A 14,430-nucleotide genomic window follows, 5' to 3' on the forward strand; every position below is an offset into this window, starting at 1 on the left:
GCAGTGCACAGAGTGATTTACTAATTATGGGACAAATTCTGCAGACCTCCCTCTCAAAAACTTTCTGTGAAGTCAATGGGATTAATCACCACAGCAGGAGCTCAGTCGCTTGGGCTCCAGATGGAGGATGGCGCTTGAATCAGAGAGACAAGGAGCTTCCCCTGTACCCAAAACTGCATCAGAGACGGGGCTTCCTCTGCCCCCAAAAATGCATCAGAGACAGGGGCTTCCTCTGCCCCCAAAACTGTATCAGGGACAGGGGCTTCCTCTGCATCCAAAACTGTATCAGAGACAGGGGCTTCCTCTGCATCCAAAACTGTATCAGGACAGGGGCTTCCTCTGCCCCCAAAACTGTATCAGAGACAGGGGCTTCCTCTGCATCCAAAACTGCTCCCACTCTTGCTGTGCTGCCACAGGAGACCTTGCAGCCCCCAGGACACAGAATCCAAGGCACCCGTGCTCTGCTCTTAGACTGGAGGTTTGTTTTCACCACCAATGCTCAAGTGCAGTTGAGGTATACGGGAGGGAACAGGACCCTGGAGCTTCACACGAAGCCAGCCCTTTTCTTTAAAATTTCCAAATAACAGCAGAGATGCCTCTGGCATGCCCGGTATTTACATTAAACCAACATCATTACCAACATACACTGTTCCCAAACTTACACCGCCCAGGAGCAGGTGAGGCAAACTGTTTGCAGACTGGTTTAAACTTACCACACAGCCCATTCCTTTCCCAGACTGAGGAGGGTGAAGCATGAGAATGCTGTGAATTCCCCAATGTTTATCTTGCTCAACGAGTTTTATTTAACCGCATCATTAGGTCACCCTCAAATTCCCCCGAACAATGAGGGGAAAAACCCGCAGAAAAGGGTGTGGCTTCGGGAGCAGAGAGAAGGGGCTTTGTTTCCTTGACGCACAGTTCAAAAAATGCACACATTTACCAATCCAAATGAATCCCGATAAACGCCGAGCTGCGGCGCAGGAAAACTGGAGACTTCGAGGACACTCCTGGTGCGAGGCAAAGGCTCTCCCCGGAGCTGTTTGCCTTTAAAATCCCCACACCATCACCCAGCTGCACCTTTAGCAACATAGAAGGTTTCTTGTCTAAGTGACAGTTTCTGTTAAAGCGTGTGGGAGAGGGAGGGGAATAGAGGACTCGCTCCCTTCCTTTGCTACGCTGCTCTGTAATTTATGGATTAGTCTTGCAATTGTTCTACTACTCCAGCATTTGCTTGCAAAGGAAACCTCTCCTCTGTGCAGCTATTTAGGTTAAAAAGTAACCTCATTAGATTCCCAATGCTTTGAAGACAAATTTCAGTTGCTTCCCCTACTGGAAACCTTGCCAGCTGAACCTTTCTCCTCCCCCTCCTTCCCCCCACCATGTTCTTTCAAAGCAGCCAGGATCCATCCAATACAGACAAAAATCACCCTGTCTAGAGGAGCTGACTGTTGGCGTGTTTTCAAATACCTCTCCCTTAAACAGCAAGCAGGCTACATCTCACTGCATATAATATTATGAGTATTTCTGATGCAGCTGAACCATCGAGGAGCAGTTTCCCTGTCCCGTGTGCACAGAGGTTTGAGGCCTTTGAATTTGCAAAAACATTTGCAACGAGTTTCTACAATCATTACCCCCCTAAACCCTTTCTTCCCCTTTTCCTGGCCTCTTTATTATTTATTTAGCCAGATCAAAGGGCCTTTTCATCAGGCTTGTATGCTGCTGAAGTCATTTCAGATCACAAACAATGGTGGACAAACTCTGAAAATAGCTCCTCATAGGGCTAGGAAGGTTCTGAGCAGATTCAAACTCCCTAAAGCTCAGTTTCTGCTCCCAAATACTGACTGGTTTCTTCATGCTCCCCTCAAAATGTGCAAACACAAATGCACAGAGACCTCTCCATTTACATCCTCCTGTAGTTCCTCTGAATTACCCTTTTAGCTTCAGAATGAGGCCAAAATCATTACACCAGATCCCACCTGGTGTCAGGCAGAGACAAGGTGGTATGGGAACAGGTAAAGTAAAGCTGGGGTTTTAGCCCACCTTAATAAAACTTCATCTTCCCACATGGACATCAGTGTTTGGCTTAAGCCAAATCCAGCTCCTTATCTAGAGGGAACCAGAACAGGCTGAGATTTCAAATGATGCAAGAAAAATGAGCAAAAGCTGGACAAGCAAATCTGGGACGGGGCACATAGCATACACCATTTTCCTTTCCCACACTTCAGTCCACTGAAATTAAAATTTTAAAAACTCTACAGGAAGCTCAGAGGTGATTTTTGCTACCTGCACTGTTGTTGCTTTCATTCACTTTCTCCTTTCCTATGTGATGCAGTTTTAAGAAAAATCTTTGTCTGGCAGATGTAATTAAAGTACAGCTTAAGTCTTGCAAAAAGCAACTGCAAGTTTCTACAATGAATCACACCGTAACTTTGGCTTTTGTAGCAAAGCTTTTGTGAGGCTCTGGAGCCTCAGCATTAAACTTCCCCATACCATAAAATCGAGTTGGCTTGTTTTGGACTTTTTTTTTTTTTTTTTTTTTTTTTGGTAAAAAAGAGTCAGGCCTTGGTAACAGTCCTTCCAGACAGTCTGCAGCTGAACACAATGTGTCATCTCACATAATGAAGATGGAGTCTTTGCTGAAGGAACACCTGCCTCAGGAGTGACGGCGATGGACTGAGTGTTATATTGTCTTTCCCTACGTGGCTGTGATGGGGTTTGTTTTAAGGTCTTGCTTACCTGACTGACCCATACTCAGGGGGATGCTGATACCTCATCATAGGCCCATCAGATCTTCCCTGCTGGCTCATGCGATGGTCACTATAGAAATGCCCCGAGTCCTGAGGTTTGCAGTTCATAGACGGGGTGGACACGTTTTTGTAAGGATACTCTGGGGGAGGCCCCCGCTGCTCCATTCCTTTCATGCTGGCCTGGGAAGGGGGCTGCACCGAGTTCTTGTAGAACTCATTGGAGCCAGAATTTTTGTAAGGGTCGCTGGACTGCTGGGGAGAGAGGGGGGACAGCGGGGAGAGCGGCGCGCTCGTGACGGGCGCGTGGGCCTTGACCCCGCTGGTGGCCAGGGACAGCTGCATCAGCCTCTCGCTCAGGGAGCGCACGTGGCCTTGCTTGAGGTCCTTCAGTCCTTCGTCCTGGTGCACCTTCCCCGGGCTCACCCGCTGCACCGTGGGCCGCCCTTCAGTCCTCATCTTCTGGTTGGTGACGCCCGTGACGTAGAAGGCCGCCCCGACGCTGGCGTGCGGCTGGCCCCGGAAATACTGCGACTGCACCTTGGCCTCCTCGTAGGTCGGGAGGTCCTCGCTGTTCTGGAGCCGCGGCGACAGCTGCTTCTCCATGATGCTGTTGTCCACCTGTATCTCCTGGCCCTGGGGCTCCTGGCGGGCAGCATGAGTCACGAGCTGGTGGTCCTGGGAGCTCAGCCCTTCGTTCTGAGAGGCCGGGCTGCCAGTGCTGCTGAAAGGGGGGGCATTCCCTGTGGCTTGCTGGTGTAAGGCGAGAAGGTTGCGGTTGTCATTTGGGTTCCCGTATCGGAGCTGCTCCTGCAGCAGGCGCTGTAAAACTGTCGTAGCTGCTTGCTCTTCTGAATTCCTCATCTCAAACTGTGGTGCCTTTTGGGTGGAATGTAGAAGCTGCCCTTGACCTAAGGAAAGGAGACACGGTTATTAGCGCCTGAGTGGATCGGGCAAGAGATATTCAAGAGCAATGGCTTGAAATACAGAAAAAAAGCAGGTTAGATTACCAAAGGTTCCCGTAACAATGGGGGTCATCAAGGCCCTTGACCTAAGAAGGACTTGCATGCCCGGGGGGCAAAGCCTTATAAAGGTGATGAAAGGTGACTTGAAAGTTTATAGGCAAATCAATCGACTGCAAGCTGTAGGGATGCATGCCAAATACCTCAGACAGCATCTTGGGCAAAAAGGAGACGTGGAATTCACAGGATGATGGTAAAAATGCCTGAAACCTGTTTGCTTTATACTTAGAATTACCAACAGTGAAATACACTTCCCATATTTGTAGGCAGACAAGGATTAAAGTGTGGAATCAGCAACTTGTCAGTTTTAAGGGAAAGAAAAAACAAAAAAGAGGCCCATTGAGATAGCGTATGGTTCAAAAGAAGTAAAGAAATCTCTTAGCTTAGATACAGCAATTAATGAATACCTAGTTAGCCAACAGGTTTTCAGAGTTATGAAGCACCCAGAGTGAGATCAGCACCTATTCTCCCTGCTGCAGAAAACCCCAGGCACGGTGCAAGTGAGGACTCAGGAACTTCCTGCTATACAAAGGCAACCAAATCCTCACACATCTAAATATCCTCAGCGGAATGCATGCAAATGCAAGGGGAGGAAAAAGAGTTGTCTGATCTAAGGAACAGAAAAAGACCTCTGAGTGGCAGGAAAAAACACTTTGTCCCAATGAGAGAAACACAAAGAGCCAATGTCAGGCACATCCTAAGTACAGATTAAGCCAGTGACCAACAGCAATTACGTTTTGCTCAGTCTCCCAGTGGAGTCAGGAGTGTGTCATGGAAACTCAGGCCCACTGGCCTTGCATGAGTTGAAGCATCAAAAATTAATGATACCTTTGAGACATGTAACTGAAAGCAGAGCTACTTTTGAGCTAGAACAGCTCAGAATAGGGAGTAAGCCTTACCCGCTGGCCAAGCTGTGGTTCTGCCCTGACAGCAGAACACGTGTTGGTGTTCTAGCATTTTATTTTGACACCTTTTTTCTGTATAACATTGTCCCTTTGCAGAAGGTAACTTGCTCCCAACAGTTTGTTCTGCAGCAGAAGCAGGAATCAGGAGGCCTGAAGGGTCTGCTTTGTGCTGCATGTCCACAATCTCCCTGTTTGCTCCCTCAGGCCAGCCAACCCCTGCAACACAAGGACTCACATGGAGCAGACAAAAACCCTTTGCAAACCTTAATGAAGAGAAAGTTAAAATCCACCTCATTCCAGGCTGCTCACCACTGCAGGAGTTCAGGCCCTGTTAGCTGACCTGGAATGTGACTCCTCTGAAATCCTGTCTGAAGTGGCACATACCTTTGTCCTTCACTTGGAGTTCCCTGGTAAGGAGGAGCAGTTCTGCCACATGGGGGGACACACTCAGCTTTCCTCCTGCAAATCCAAGATCTCCACTCAGAGATGGCTTCAGGCTCCTCTTCAGCAGGCCAGATCACTTGATACTCTCCTCGCTCCCAAAATAACTCTGAGGGAAGCATTAAAAACATCATTTTAATCAGCACATGAGACCCTAGAAATAATAAACCTTGGCCCATATTTCAGATATTCCTTTTGTAGCTTCTTGTTTTCTCCCAGAGCCCAACAATTTTGATCTCTTTAGGATGAATGAACTCCCATGTCCCCAGCAATCTACTCCAGCTGCTGCTTTAATCATGACCATTTCTGCTCCAAGATTAAATGTTGCCAAGTAATGCTTTGTCCCATCTGTGCCTCCAAGTGAAACAGTGATTAAAACCCGCTAATTCTTTAACTCCATTGTTTTACTTTTTGCTCAGAATGAAAGCTGCAGCACAGAGGAGGATGTCCTATGCTTATGTCTCCTTTGTCAGTGGTGCTGAGTATTTTGAACTGTGTCATGTCAGCAGAAATCCTCTGCTGGACAGTGACACGGTGAAATGCTTGATCAACTTCAACACACCGTGCCTCAGAAATAACTGTGAGAATGATCAGTTTGTGAATATTAGCTTTATTTTACAGACTGGGAAAGTCAGGGGAAGAAAAGGACACTGACAGAGTTTATGCCAGAAATACACAGCAGAGCACAGCTCTAATTCCCAAAACGCTCTTTAATTATGGTACTTTTCTCTTTCAGAATATGAAGCAGTAAAGAAACTTTAACCATTGAGGGGAGAAGCAGGAGAATACAGAACAATGTCTATTTAGGCATTCTCACAAGAAGCAGTTCCTGAAGGTGTCCTAAAGAAAAAAACAAGCAATTGCAAAAGATGTGGAACATATTTGTGCACTCAGTGTGTTCATACTTAAAGGAAAGGCAATGAAAACAGAACTAGTGAAACTAAAAATATTCACTGATATGTATAATTTAACTTAATTTCCTGGAATGTTGCAAAAAATAAAGTGAACAGATGTAGTGAAGGAATGCAGACATGGATACTTCTGTCTCTGACTTATTACAGCACAAATCCACACCCAACAAAAACTATCTCAGATCTGCAAGTTAAATACTTGAGGTGTCAACAGCAATTTCAAGGCACATGAACAATATCTAAGGAGAGAACAAGGCAGTGTTGTGTGGTGTGGTACTTCAAGATGGTGGTTGAAAAAAGCAGCTAATGTCAAATTCTTAACTGGTGACTTAGCTCAAGAGGGATATATTGAAAGCAGCTGCCAGCAAATATGCAGTAAAGAACCTTTAAACCAGGCATTAAAGATAGCAGATAACTAGAGCAATTTCTAGCCTCTTTTCCCAGTGTTGCACAACAGAAGTTAAGGATTCCTCATCCCCCTCACACCAGAATCATCACTGACTCTTCTTTTTTTATTTTTTTAAACCAAGCTGCCCTGAGCAACCTTTTTATTAGAGCATAAAAAGGCTTTTATTATGCAATATGATGCTGCCTTTCCACCCAAAGATTTCTTTTGTCTCAACTGGAAAAATCTAAGGAGGTGGAGGGGGCTTGTTTATTTTTTTAATACAAAGATACAACCCAGCTTGAGACTCTGCCTCTCTGCCTTAAAGATTTTTTTTTCAACAGACAAATCCAATCTGTGCATGTTTAACTCCTTCAAATGCTCCAGGAACCATTTCACACGCAGAGCTTCACTCCTCAGCACTACCAGCTCATTCTGCTGAGCTGATGGAGGGAGGGCACAGTTCACATTGAAAACATTTGCCAGACCTGAATACTACTAATTTTAGTGTGGGTGTAAACAAGAAATCAACCTGGAAATCCAAAGCAAAAGGTGGGCTGAGATACAACATAAGGATATTCTGGCCAACAAATCCGCTTTATTTAAATATTGACTTGTAGCCTTTTTTTTCCAGTTTTATCCCATTATTTTTATTAACAAAGAAAATCTTGTGCAACTAATTTGGGTGGCAGCATTTCTGGAATCTGCTTTCTGAGCAGGCTGGAAACTCCTGGCAGAACTAGTGAGTTAACTTTTCTATTAACTAAACACAAAAATGAACAGTACTATCGGTGCTGAAGCCCATGTGTTATTTATTTGGACACCAAACTCTGTTTGTGTCAGGCTCTTCCAGCAATTTCGGTTTTCAGTGTGCCAAAGATGGAAATTAGTGAGATGCACTGGAAAAGTTGTTATGATAGAGCTGGAAGGAAATTGGGAAGGTTCTGTAGATACTTTAAACTGACGTATTTGGGGGTTTAGCCTACATCTATTATGATGGATAGGCTGAAATCAGACTGCCAACAACTCTGCCAAACTGTATGGATTGGATAGTGCACTCTCCATTGCCACAAAGCCCAGAAACACCTTCTCCAGTGGAGGAGAAATCAGGTTTAGATCAAATCTCATCCAAGGAACCACGGTGAGATTTCCCAGGCTGAAGCAATTTTGCAATTTGCTCCCAAGCATCACAGCTCTATCATCTTCCACCTCATTCTAACCTCTGGTCTGAAATTACTCCTGGTAACTTGAGGGAAAAGCTCTTGAGGAAACATCAGAACCTAGAACTGGTAGAACTAACACAGGAATTGCAAATAGTGCTGCACCATGCTGAGATCAAGAACGGGCATAAAAGGGGGTAGTGTAGGTACTATTTAAGGAAGAAAAGCCTCATGTTTGCAGGGCATTGTGTAAAAAACCCAGTAGCTGAAGCTTCTGTCTTAAACATCATGTAATTATGCACAGGAACCTTGCCAGTCCCTCGTGAGGAAGGAAGATTAATGAAGAATTTAAAATGATAATACTGCCAGGCTGTAGGGAACCAAAGCAGCACATTTCTGTACAGCATGCAAATATTTTCCAGCATTATAAAAATAAACAAGCTTAGACAAGTGAGCGACTCACCACTGTTTGATGAGTGGCTCTAATGCTATAGCTCAATTAACCTGCATGGAGCAATAATAACCTCACAAGCAAAGAGAAGCATCTTTCTTTAGCTTGTGAAACGAAGAGGAATGCAAGAGTCCCTGTGAGGACAGCCTGTGCATACTTGCCCAGAATTACTGCTTAGCCAAGGAGCTAATTAGCTTACACATCAGGTGGGATGGGAACAGGTTCACCACCTCATCAGGGCTGAAGTACAGTTAAGCACTTTCAGTTTTACTCCGAAGTTTTGTGTCACTCACACCTGAAACAATCCAGTGACAGACTTCAAACTCCAGATGCAAATTCTGCAAAGTAATTCTGTGTTTTTTCTTAAAGGATGTGCTCGTGATACTGCCCATCCTGGTTGGCAGCAGGGGATGGGATGCTATCAGGTAGATGAGGTTTTAGGCTGGTTTTTTAGGTGCAGGGTTACCTTCAGACAGACCTGCACTCTATAATAGAGGAGGGGACATGAAACAGAGACAGTGTGGACAGGACCAGCTGTGAGGTCCCCGGGCAATGCTCCCATGCTGAGTCACCCCCTGGGTAATGGAAACACTCCGCTGCTCCATGGCCCACGCAAACCCCGCAGGCTGATCCCTGATCCTGCAGAATTCACTCAGCCTGGGTGTCTCCAAGATCACTGGAACTGTGGTTGTTGTGCACACACACTCACTCTGAAGTGGCTGGGAGCACCAGGGACTCAGAGGCGAGGTCCCAAATTATTCAATGAATACTGCAGGTTATCACTGAATGCTCTTTGCTTCCTCTCAGTCCTACCCGAGGAAGAGGAGGAGGAAGGGAGGGAACACACATCAGGATAGTCCTGGAGAATAAATGTTCCCAACGTCTGGCGCCAACACCCAGACCTGCAAGGCAGCACTCAGCAAGTCCCAGCACTGTGAAAGCACTTTAGCACCTGCTCCTAACCAGGAGGAGGTTCCAGACTCCAACCATAAACACCTCCCCAGCTCCCATTCAGCCCTCCCGGCCCTGCCTGCCTCCATCTGCTGCCCGTGGCTCAGGTGATCCCGGAGGGTGGCACCGAGCAGGTGCATGGAGTGCTGCCAGCATTACTCATCTTCATTCCAGAAGGGCAGAGTCACCGGGCAAACAAGAAAAACTTCCTTCTTTTAACGAAAAACAAGAACAATGTCACCCGGAGGGGGGCAAATAAGATGCATACCCATTGTATTAGATCATCGGGCTACAGCAACGAGAGGCCACTAGAACAACCAAAGACTGGTCCCAGTTTTAACAACTCTCCCAGTCAAACTGAGTCCACCTGAGCAAGGCTTAGACTGTCCCTAGCCCTCAAACACTCATGTCACTGGGACCAGGCACAGGGAAGCCTGGCAGGCCTGAAGAAAAGGGAGTGAGTTGCTTGGCCTGGCTGGAGATAAATAAGTCAAGACATCAACATGGGAAGATCCCCTCTAAATAACATCTCAAAGGAAAAAACTGAGAAGACCTTACTTGACCTTTGAATTACTGCTCCCTTCACTAAAAAGTATCAATTTCTTCACAGGGAAGTTCCTATAATCTTCACCAACATAATTTAGGCTTTATATTACAAAGGAAAAAAAAAAAAAAAAGAGAGAAGAATAAACACTTAGAAAGCCCGGTATAAATAGGAATGTGTCATGGCTTTTAAGCATTTTGAAAAGAATGCTATGGAATTTCAAGTTCCTCCATAAAATTTTAAAAGTCACAGGGGCAGGAGGATTTATTCTGAATATACCAGTCTAATAGGAAAACCAGCTGTTTTTATTGAGAATATTTCTTCATGAAGACATCCCACCATTCAATTACTTAAACTGTTACGCAGCACCACCTAACACTGCTCACGCATCTGCAGAGTCACAACGCTTTATGGGCAGGTACTGCCACTTCTGCATAATTAGTGAAACACAAATTCCAGCACAGGCAATGGGAGCTCTGCTACCAACTCCAGAAAGGCCAAGATCTCACCTTTTAGACGTCCTCTTGCTAAAACCAGCTCAAGCTCAGGCAGCTTTAGCCACACCAGGTCTCATTTCAGAGGCTGCCTCCCAGCACAGACCGAGCAAGATTCATCTGCTTGAAATTTCGCAGATTTCCAGTAATTATCCTTGCAGAACTGGGGGATTGCTGCAAGCCCAAGCCGCAGTTTTAATTCAACATCAAGCTTTGTTTTGTCTTTTGCGAATGCTCCACTTCTTGCTGCTGCTGGCACTCAGGCAGCGCCCTGCTTCTGTCGTCAGCAGCCCCTGTCCCACAACTATCCCAACTATGCCTCAGCACCAGTTTCATTGCATTGTGTGGTTTCTCCATTCCTTCCCTGATTTAGTCCAGGCCTCTCCTCGGGGCTCTCAGATAATGAAAACCATGTGAGAGTAAAATGTAATCTTCAAACACGCAAACCAGTTTCATGTGCATTATCAGAAGGGAGCAAAATGTTGACAGTGCATCATTTGTCCCTACAGATAGGATCAGACTCTTTTAATTGCTGCTGAGATAAAACAAAAAAAAAAAAAAAAAACAAACCCAAGATTGGAATCACCATCCACATTAAAAATAAAGTCAAAATTCGAACCTAAAAGCTTAAGCACTCCTGAAAACAATGGAAATATTATCCCTAAACAGATACATCCATTTTGTGCCACCTTAAGGTAGTTTTTCCTCCTATGTCAGTTGTGACATCCTGAAAATTTATATCATAAGTTGACACAAATAAAAAAATGTAGGTGGAGAAGGATGCAGGGAAGAAAACAACCACTACGGCCTAACTTTAGCATGGAATTTTCTGGCTTTTCCTAGCAATACCACAATTTAAACTATTTTAAGCCCCCATATGGAGGAGCTCTTCTTATTTCAGAAAGCAGTTTCACAGAATTTAACGGGACTAACCACAGAATCCGGAAAGCAGGCAGGCATGGCCCCTCCTCTGGTCTAAGGGCTGCTTTTTGTTTCCTTTAGAAAAAGAAACAGCTAAAATACAGGTAACCTTGCCAGTTGTCAGTCACAGATGCTGTGGCCCACAGAAGGGCACAAACCTAGTGCAGTACTGGGATAGCCCAACACCACCAAGAGATCTCAGCAGGTACCACGGGTTAAAAATATGAATTAAAAGTAAAACCCTACAGAAGATCCAGCCCACTGCATTTTAGACAGCAAGGATGTTATAAAAGTGGTTTTGGTGTTGTTCTTTTATCGTAACCACATGGGCTTTTCATGTGCACCTTGTAAAAAACCTTTAATTACCTATAAGATGATTAATTGAGCCTCACCACCACACTGGGAGGAAGATATTACTCCATTCATTTTAGCACAGTGATGACTGGCTAAGTCCTGGCCTACATTGATGTTTTTTGTTGCCACAACTATGTCACTCAGGGAATTGATTTCTTTCAATGCAAGTATTCCAGCAACCACTCTAAAACAGATGCAGTTACAGTAGGAAATAATTTGTTTTAGGTGTATTGCTTAGGAAACCTCATGTAAACCACACCAGCACAACTTCTTCCTTGCTAATATAAACTCCATCACTGCTAGAAAGATTTTCTGTAGTAACAGGAGCAGCAAGCACAGATTCTGCCTAAATGGATCAAGGATGTTGGCATCCCAGGACTTGTGCAAGCAGAAGGCAGAGGAACCTTCTGAGTGTTTCCTACAGCTGGAGAAGATACTTCTGCAAAGGATCCTCAGCAGCTGCAGAAAAATAGTTAAAGATTTAGAGCTCTAATGAACAAAATGAACTTCATGCACAGAAACCAGAGGTAACACATGGCTCCTTGAGCACAAATCCAAGGTGATTAACCTTCCCTGCTCCCACTCAGAGCTCAGTCAATGCCAGCAGGGCTGGTGCAGGAAATGCATTCAGCTCTCCCCTGCCTGAGGAATGCAGTGCCAGGGCCTCTCCAGGCTGCTGTCCTGGGTCTCCCAAGGGAACACATCCTGCAGTTTGCCTCCCCCAGCACCACCCTGGGCCCTGATCTCCATCCCAGCCTTTTGAGATTGCTCCATGGAAGCATCCCTTCAAATCCCCTGAGCAGCAGGGGATGGGGCCAGCAGTTTCCCACACACAGTTTCTATTGCCATCCCTACTCCCCCAAATCAGAAATCCACTGGGCTTTCAACACATGCTAAATCCACTCTTCCCCCCAGGGGTGCTAAGCTTTTTTTATTGCTTTTTCTTTTTTTAAAGGAGATCCAAGTGCTCCACACCCAATCCCAATTCAACAAGAGCAAAAGCTGCTCTTTTCCATGTAACTTCGGAGTGCTCTTTTCTGCCCGCTCTCCACGGATCCCTGATCTTACCCAAAGGAAGGGTGGAACAGGCTACATAATGGCTCTTAGGCGCTTCAAGCTTCATCATTGTACAGTAAAAAGCATTCCAAATTTGTTTTTACCCAATACAAACATCAGCACTCAGCTGTGATGACTCCAGAAAACTCCAGATTACCACCTCCTCGTGCACCTCCACAGGCTCTCCCAGGATCCCAGACTGGTTTGGGTTGGAAGGGACATTAAAACCCATCTCATTCCAACCCCCCGGCACAGGCAGGGATGCCATCTCACACTGGTTTTGAAAATGCTGCTCTCCAAAAATACAGAGGAGGTTTCAGCTTTGTTTCTTTTCAAAAAGACAATGGGAAAACAAGGAAGATATGTTTTCCCAAGCCCCACAACAAGACAGGCTAGCCCTAGTATGAAGCAATCAAATTTGTTTCAGCTGAACACAGAACCACCCAAATTAGAACAGCAGGAAAGGTCCACCAAACCCTGATGGGAACAAAGTCACTGAAATGTGGAATTACTTTCCTTGAGGGTTACAGTAAATAATCCTAATATATTAAGTAATTCTTTCAAAAACCAAGTTGTGTAGAGACACAAAACATTTTAAAAAAATATTTCTGTGACACAACTCTCAGACAAGGTCTTACAAATGCTAATTAATTCATTAAACAAAATCCTAAACTAGTTTAATTCATAAACATTCATATAAGAGAACTGTTCAACAACATCTTAGTCTACTATTAGACACTGTAAGTGCTTTGCTAATACAAATAAGCCTTCAAAAACCAATTTTATTGGATCAGTGAACTTTTTTGTCATTTACACAAAGTCTGGTTCTATACTGTGACCAATACTGGTGGAACCTTATATAGCCCAACAGTTTTTACTGAGGAAAATGACCAAAGGCCTCTCCAAACTCCCAAGGAATTTCAAATATTTCGTATTAAAAAAAAAAAAAAAAAGGTTATTTTAAGCTGAGACACAACCAAACTAGACAAGAGTCATTCTCAGAGAGGACGAGAAAGTAAAAAAGCAGCAAGTATGAATGGCAGCATTTATCTCTGAAGCCCTTCTGCAGGACCAAGAATGCAGACTGCTTGCCACGAAGAGAGGAGACGCTCAGCTCTTGGGAACAGGAGGGAGCCCTCACTTTTCCAGGGCCAGCCAAGCCCTACGGGAGCTGCCCACGACAAGGGATGCCACATCCTACAACCACCACGAGGGATGGCCACAGCTCCATCCCCAGGCACCAGGGGAGGCTCCAACACACGTTCTGTTCTTCCTGCACCTAAGCCAAGCACCTCACACAAACCTCTCCACTCTACGAAGACAAGATTTTAAAGAAGAAGAAGAAAACTTCCTTTTTTTTTGAGAAGTTTGTTTCCATAGGCCTTTGAATTCTGTTCACAGGGTTTTTTTTATTTATGATACTTCATTTTCCATTCCTATTCACTCCTCAGGCACCGAGCTCCCACTGACATCAAATGTCTGGTTTGCCCTGAATGGCCATTTATACACAAGTAAGTTTCAAATCTATTCTTACTTTAAAAATTTCATCCAAGTGTCCATGTAAACACAAATTCCATCAACCACGAAAAACTCCTTTCACTTACAGGCATAGCAGGCAGTAAGAAAAGATTCAATTACATATTTAAAAATTAATTGCTCCTAGAAACAACTTCACACTAGTTTTCCCCAAAGTTGTTGGATCTTTTTTCTGTCTTGAAGACAACATTTCAAGGCTACTCTGGAGAGCCAGGTAATACGCAAAATTTGGATATTTGCTGACTTCAGAGTTCTCCATACAGTCCATTACTTTCACATGGACACAATCCCAGTCTCAGATCTGTCCAAAGCATGAACCTTTTGCAAAGACTGAAGGTATGGCCATGGAGGCTGCAGGATGAAGTTCTTCCTGTGGCCAGCACTGCATTCCAGAGCTGTTTGGGAATACACTCTCTCCTGTATAAAAGGGTTTAACAACTCCTGCAGCCAGACTGGACTCACAGGGCAGGTATGTGCCTGCTCTTTCATAAAAGACAATGATTTAAATCTACAATATGATGCTGCTGCCACATATGGGGCACGTGCACAGAGAGG

The 14,430-nt window shown here is 44.8% G+C and overlaps 1 protein-coding gene across 3 annotated transcripts in view; it reads right to left on the reverse strand.

Annotated features, from left to right (window-relative positions):
- The window catches only part of AMOT (angiomotin), a 57,790-nt gene that overhangs the window by 27,452 nt on the left and 15,908 nt on the right, over positions 1–14,430 (reverse strand). For 2 of the 3 annotated variants that reach the window (XM_042039872.1, XM_042039870.1), the window contains exons 2-3: positions 5,056–5,221; positions 2,737–3,655 (exon numbers count right to left, since the gene is read on the reverse strand). In XM_042039872.1, coding sequence (XP_041895806.1) covers positions 2,737–3,608 — 872 coding nt within the window. In that variant the 5' untranslated portion in view covers positions 3,609–3,655; positions 5,056–5,221. Of the gene's footprint in view, positions 1–2,736; positions 3,656–5,055; positions 5,222–10,023; positions 10,163–14,430 lie in introns of those variants that run through there. The other variant, XM_042039871.1, reaches the window with a different exon arrangement.

The sequence above is a fragment of the Corvus kubaryi genome, unplaced genomic scaffold (genome assembly GCF_017639235.1).
Source record: "Corvus kubaryi isolate FWS band 111438036 unplaced genomic scaffold, C.kubaryi_AGA036_p1.0 37395, whole genome shotgun sequence".
NCBI classification, from domain to species: Eukaryota; Metazoa; Chordata; class Aves; order Passeriformes; family Corvidae; genus Corvus; species Corvus kubaryi.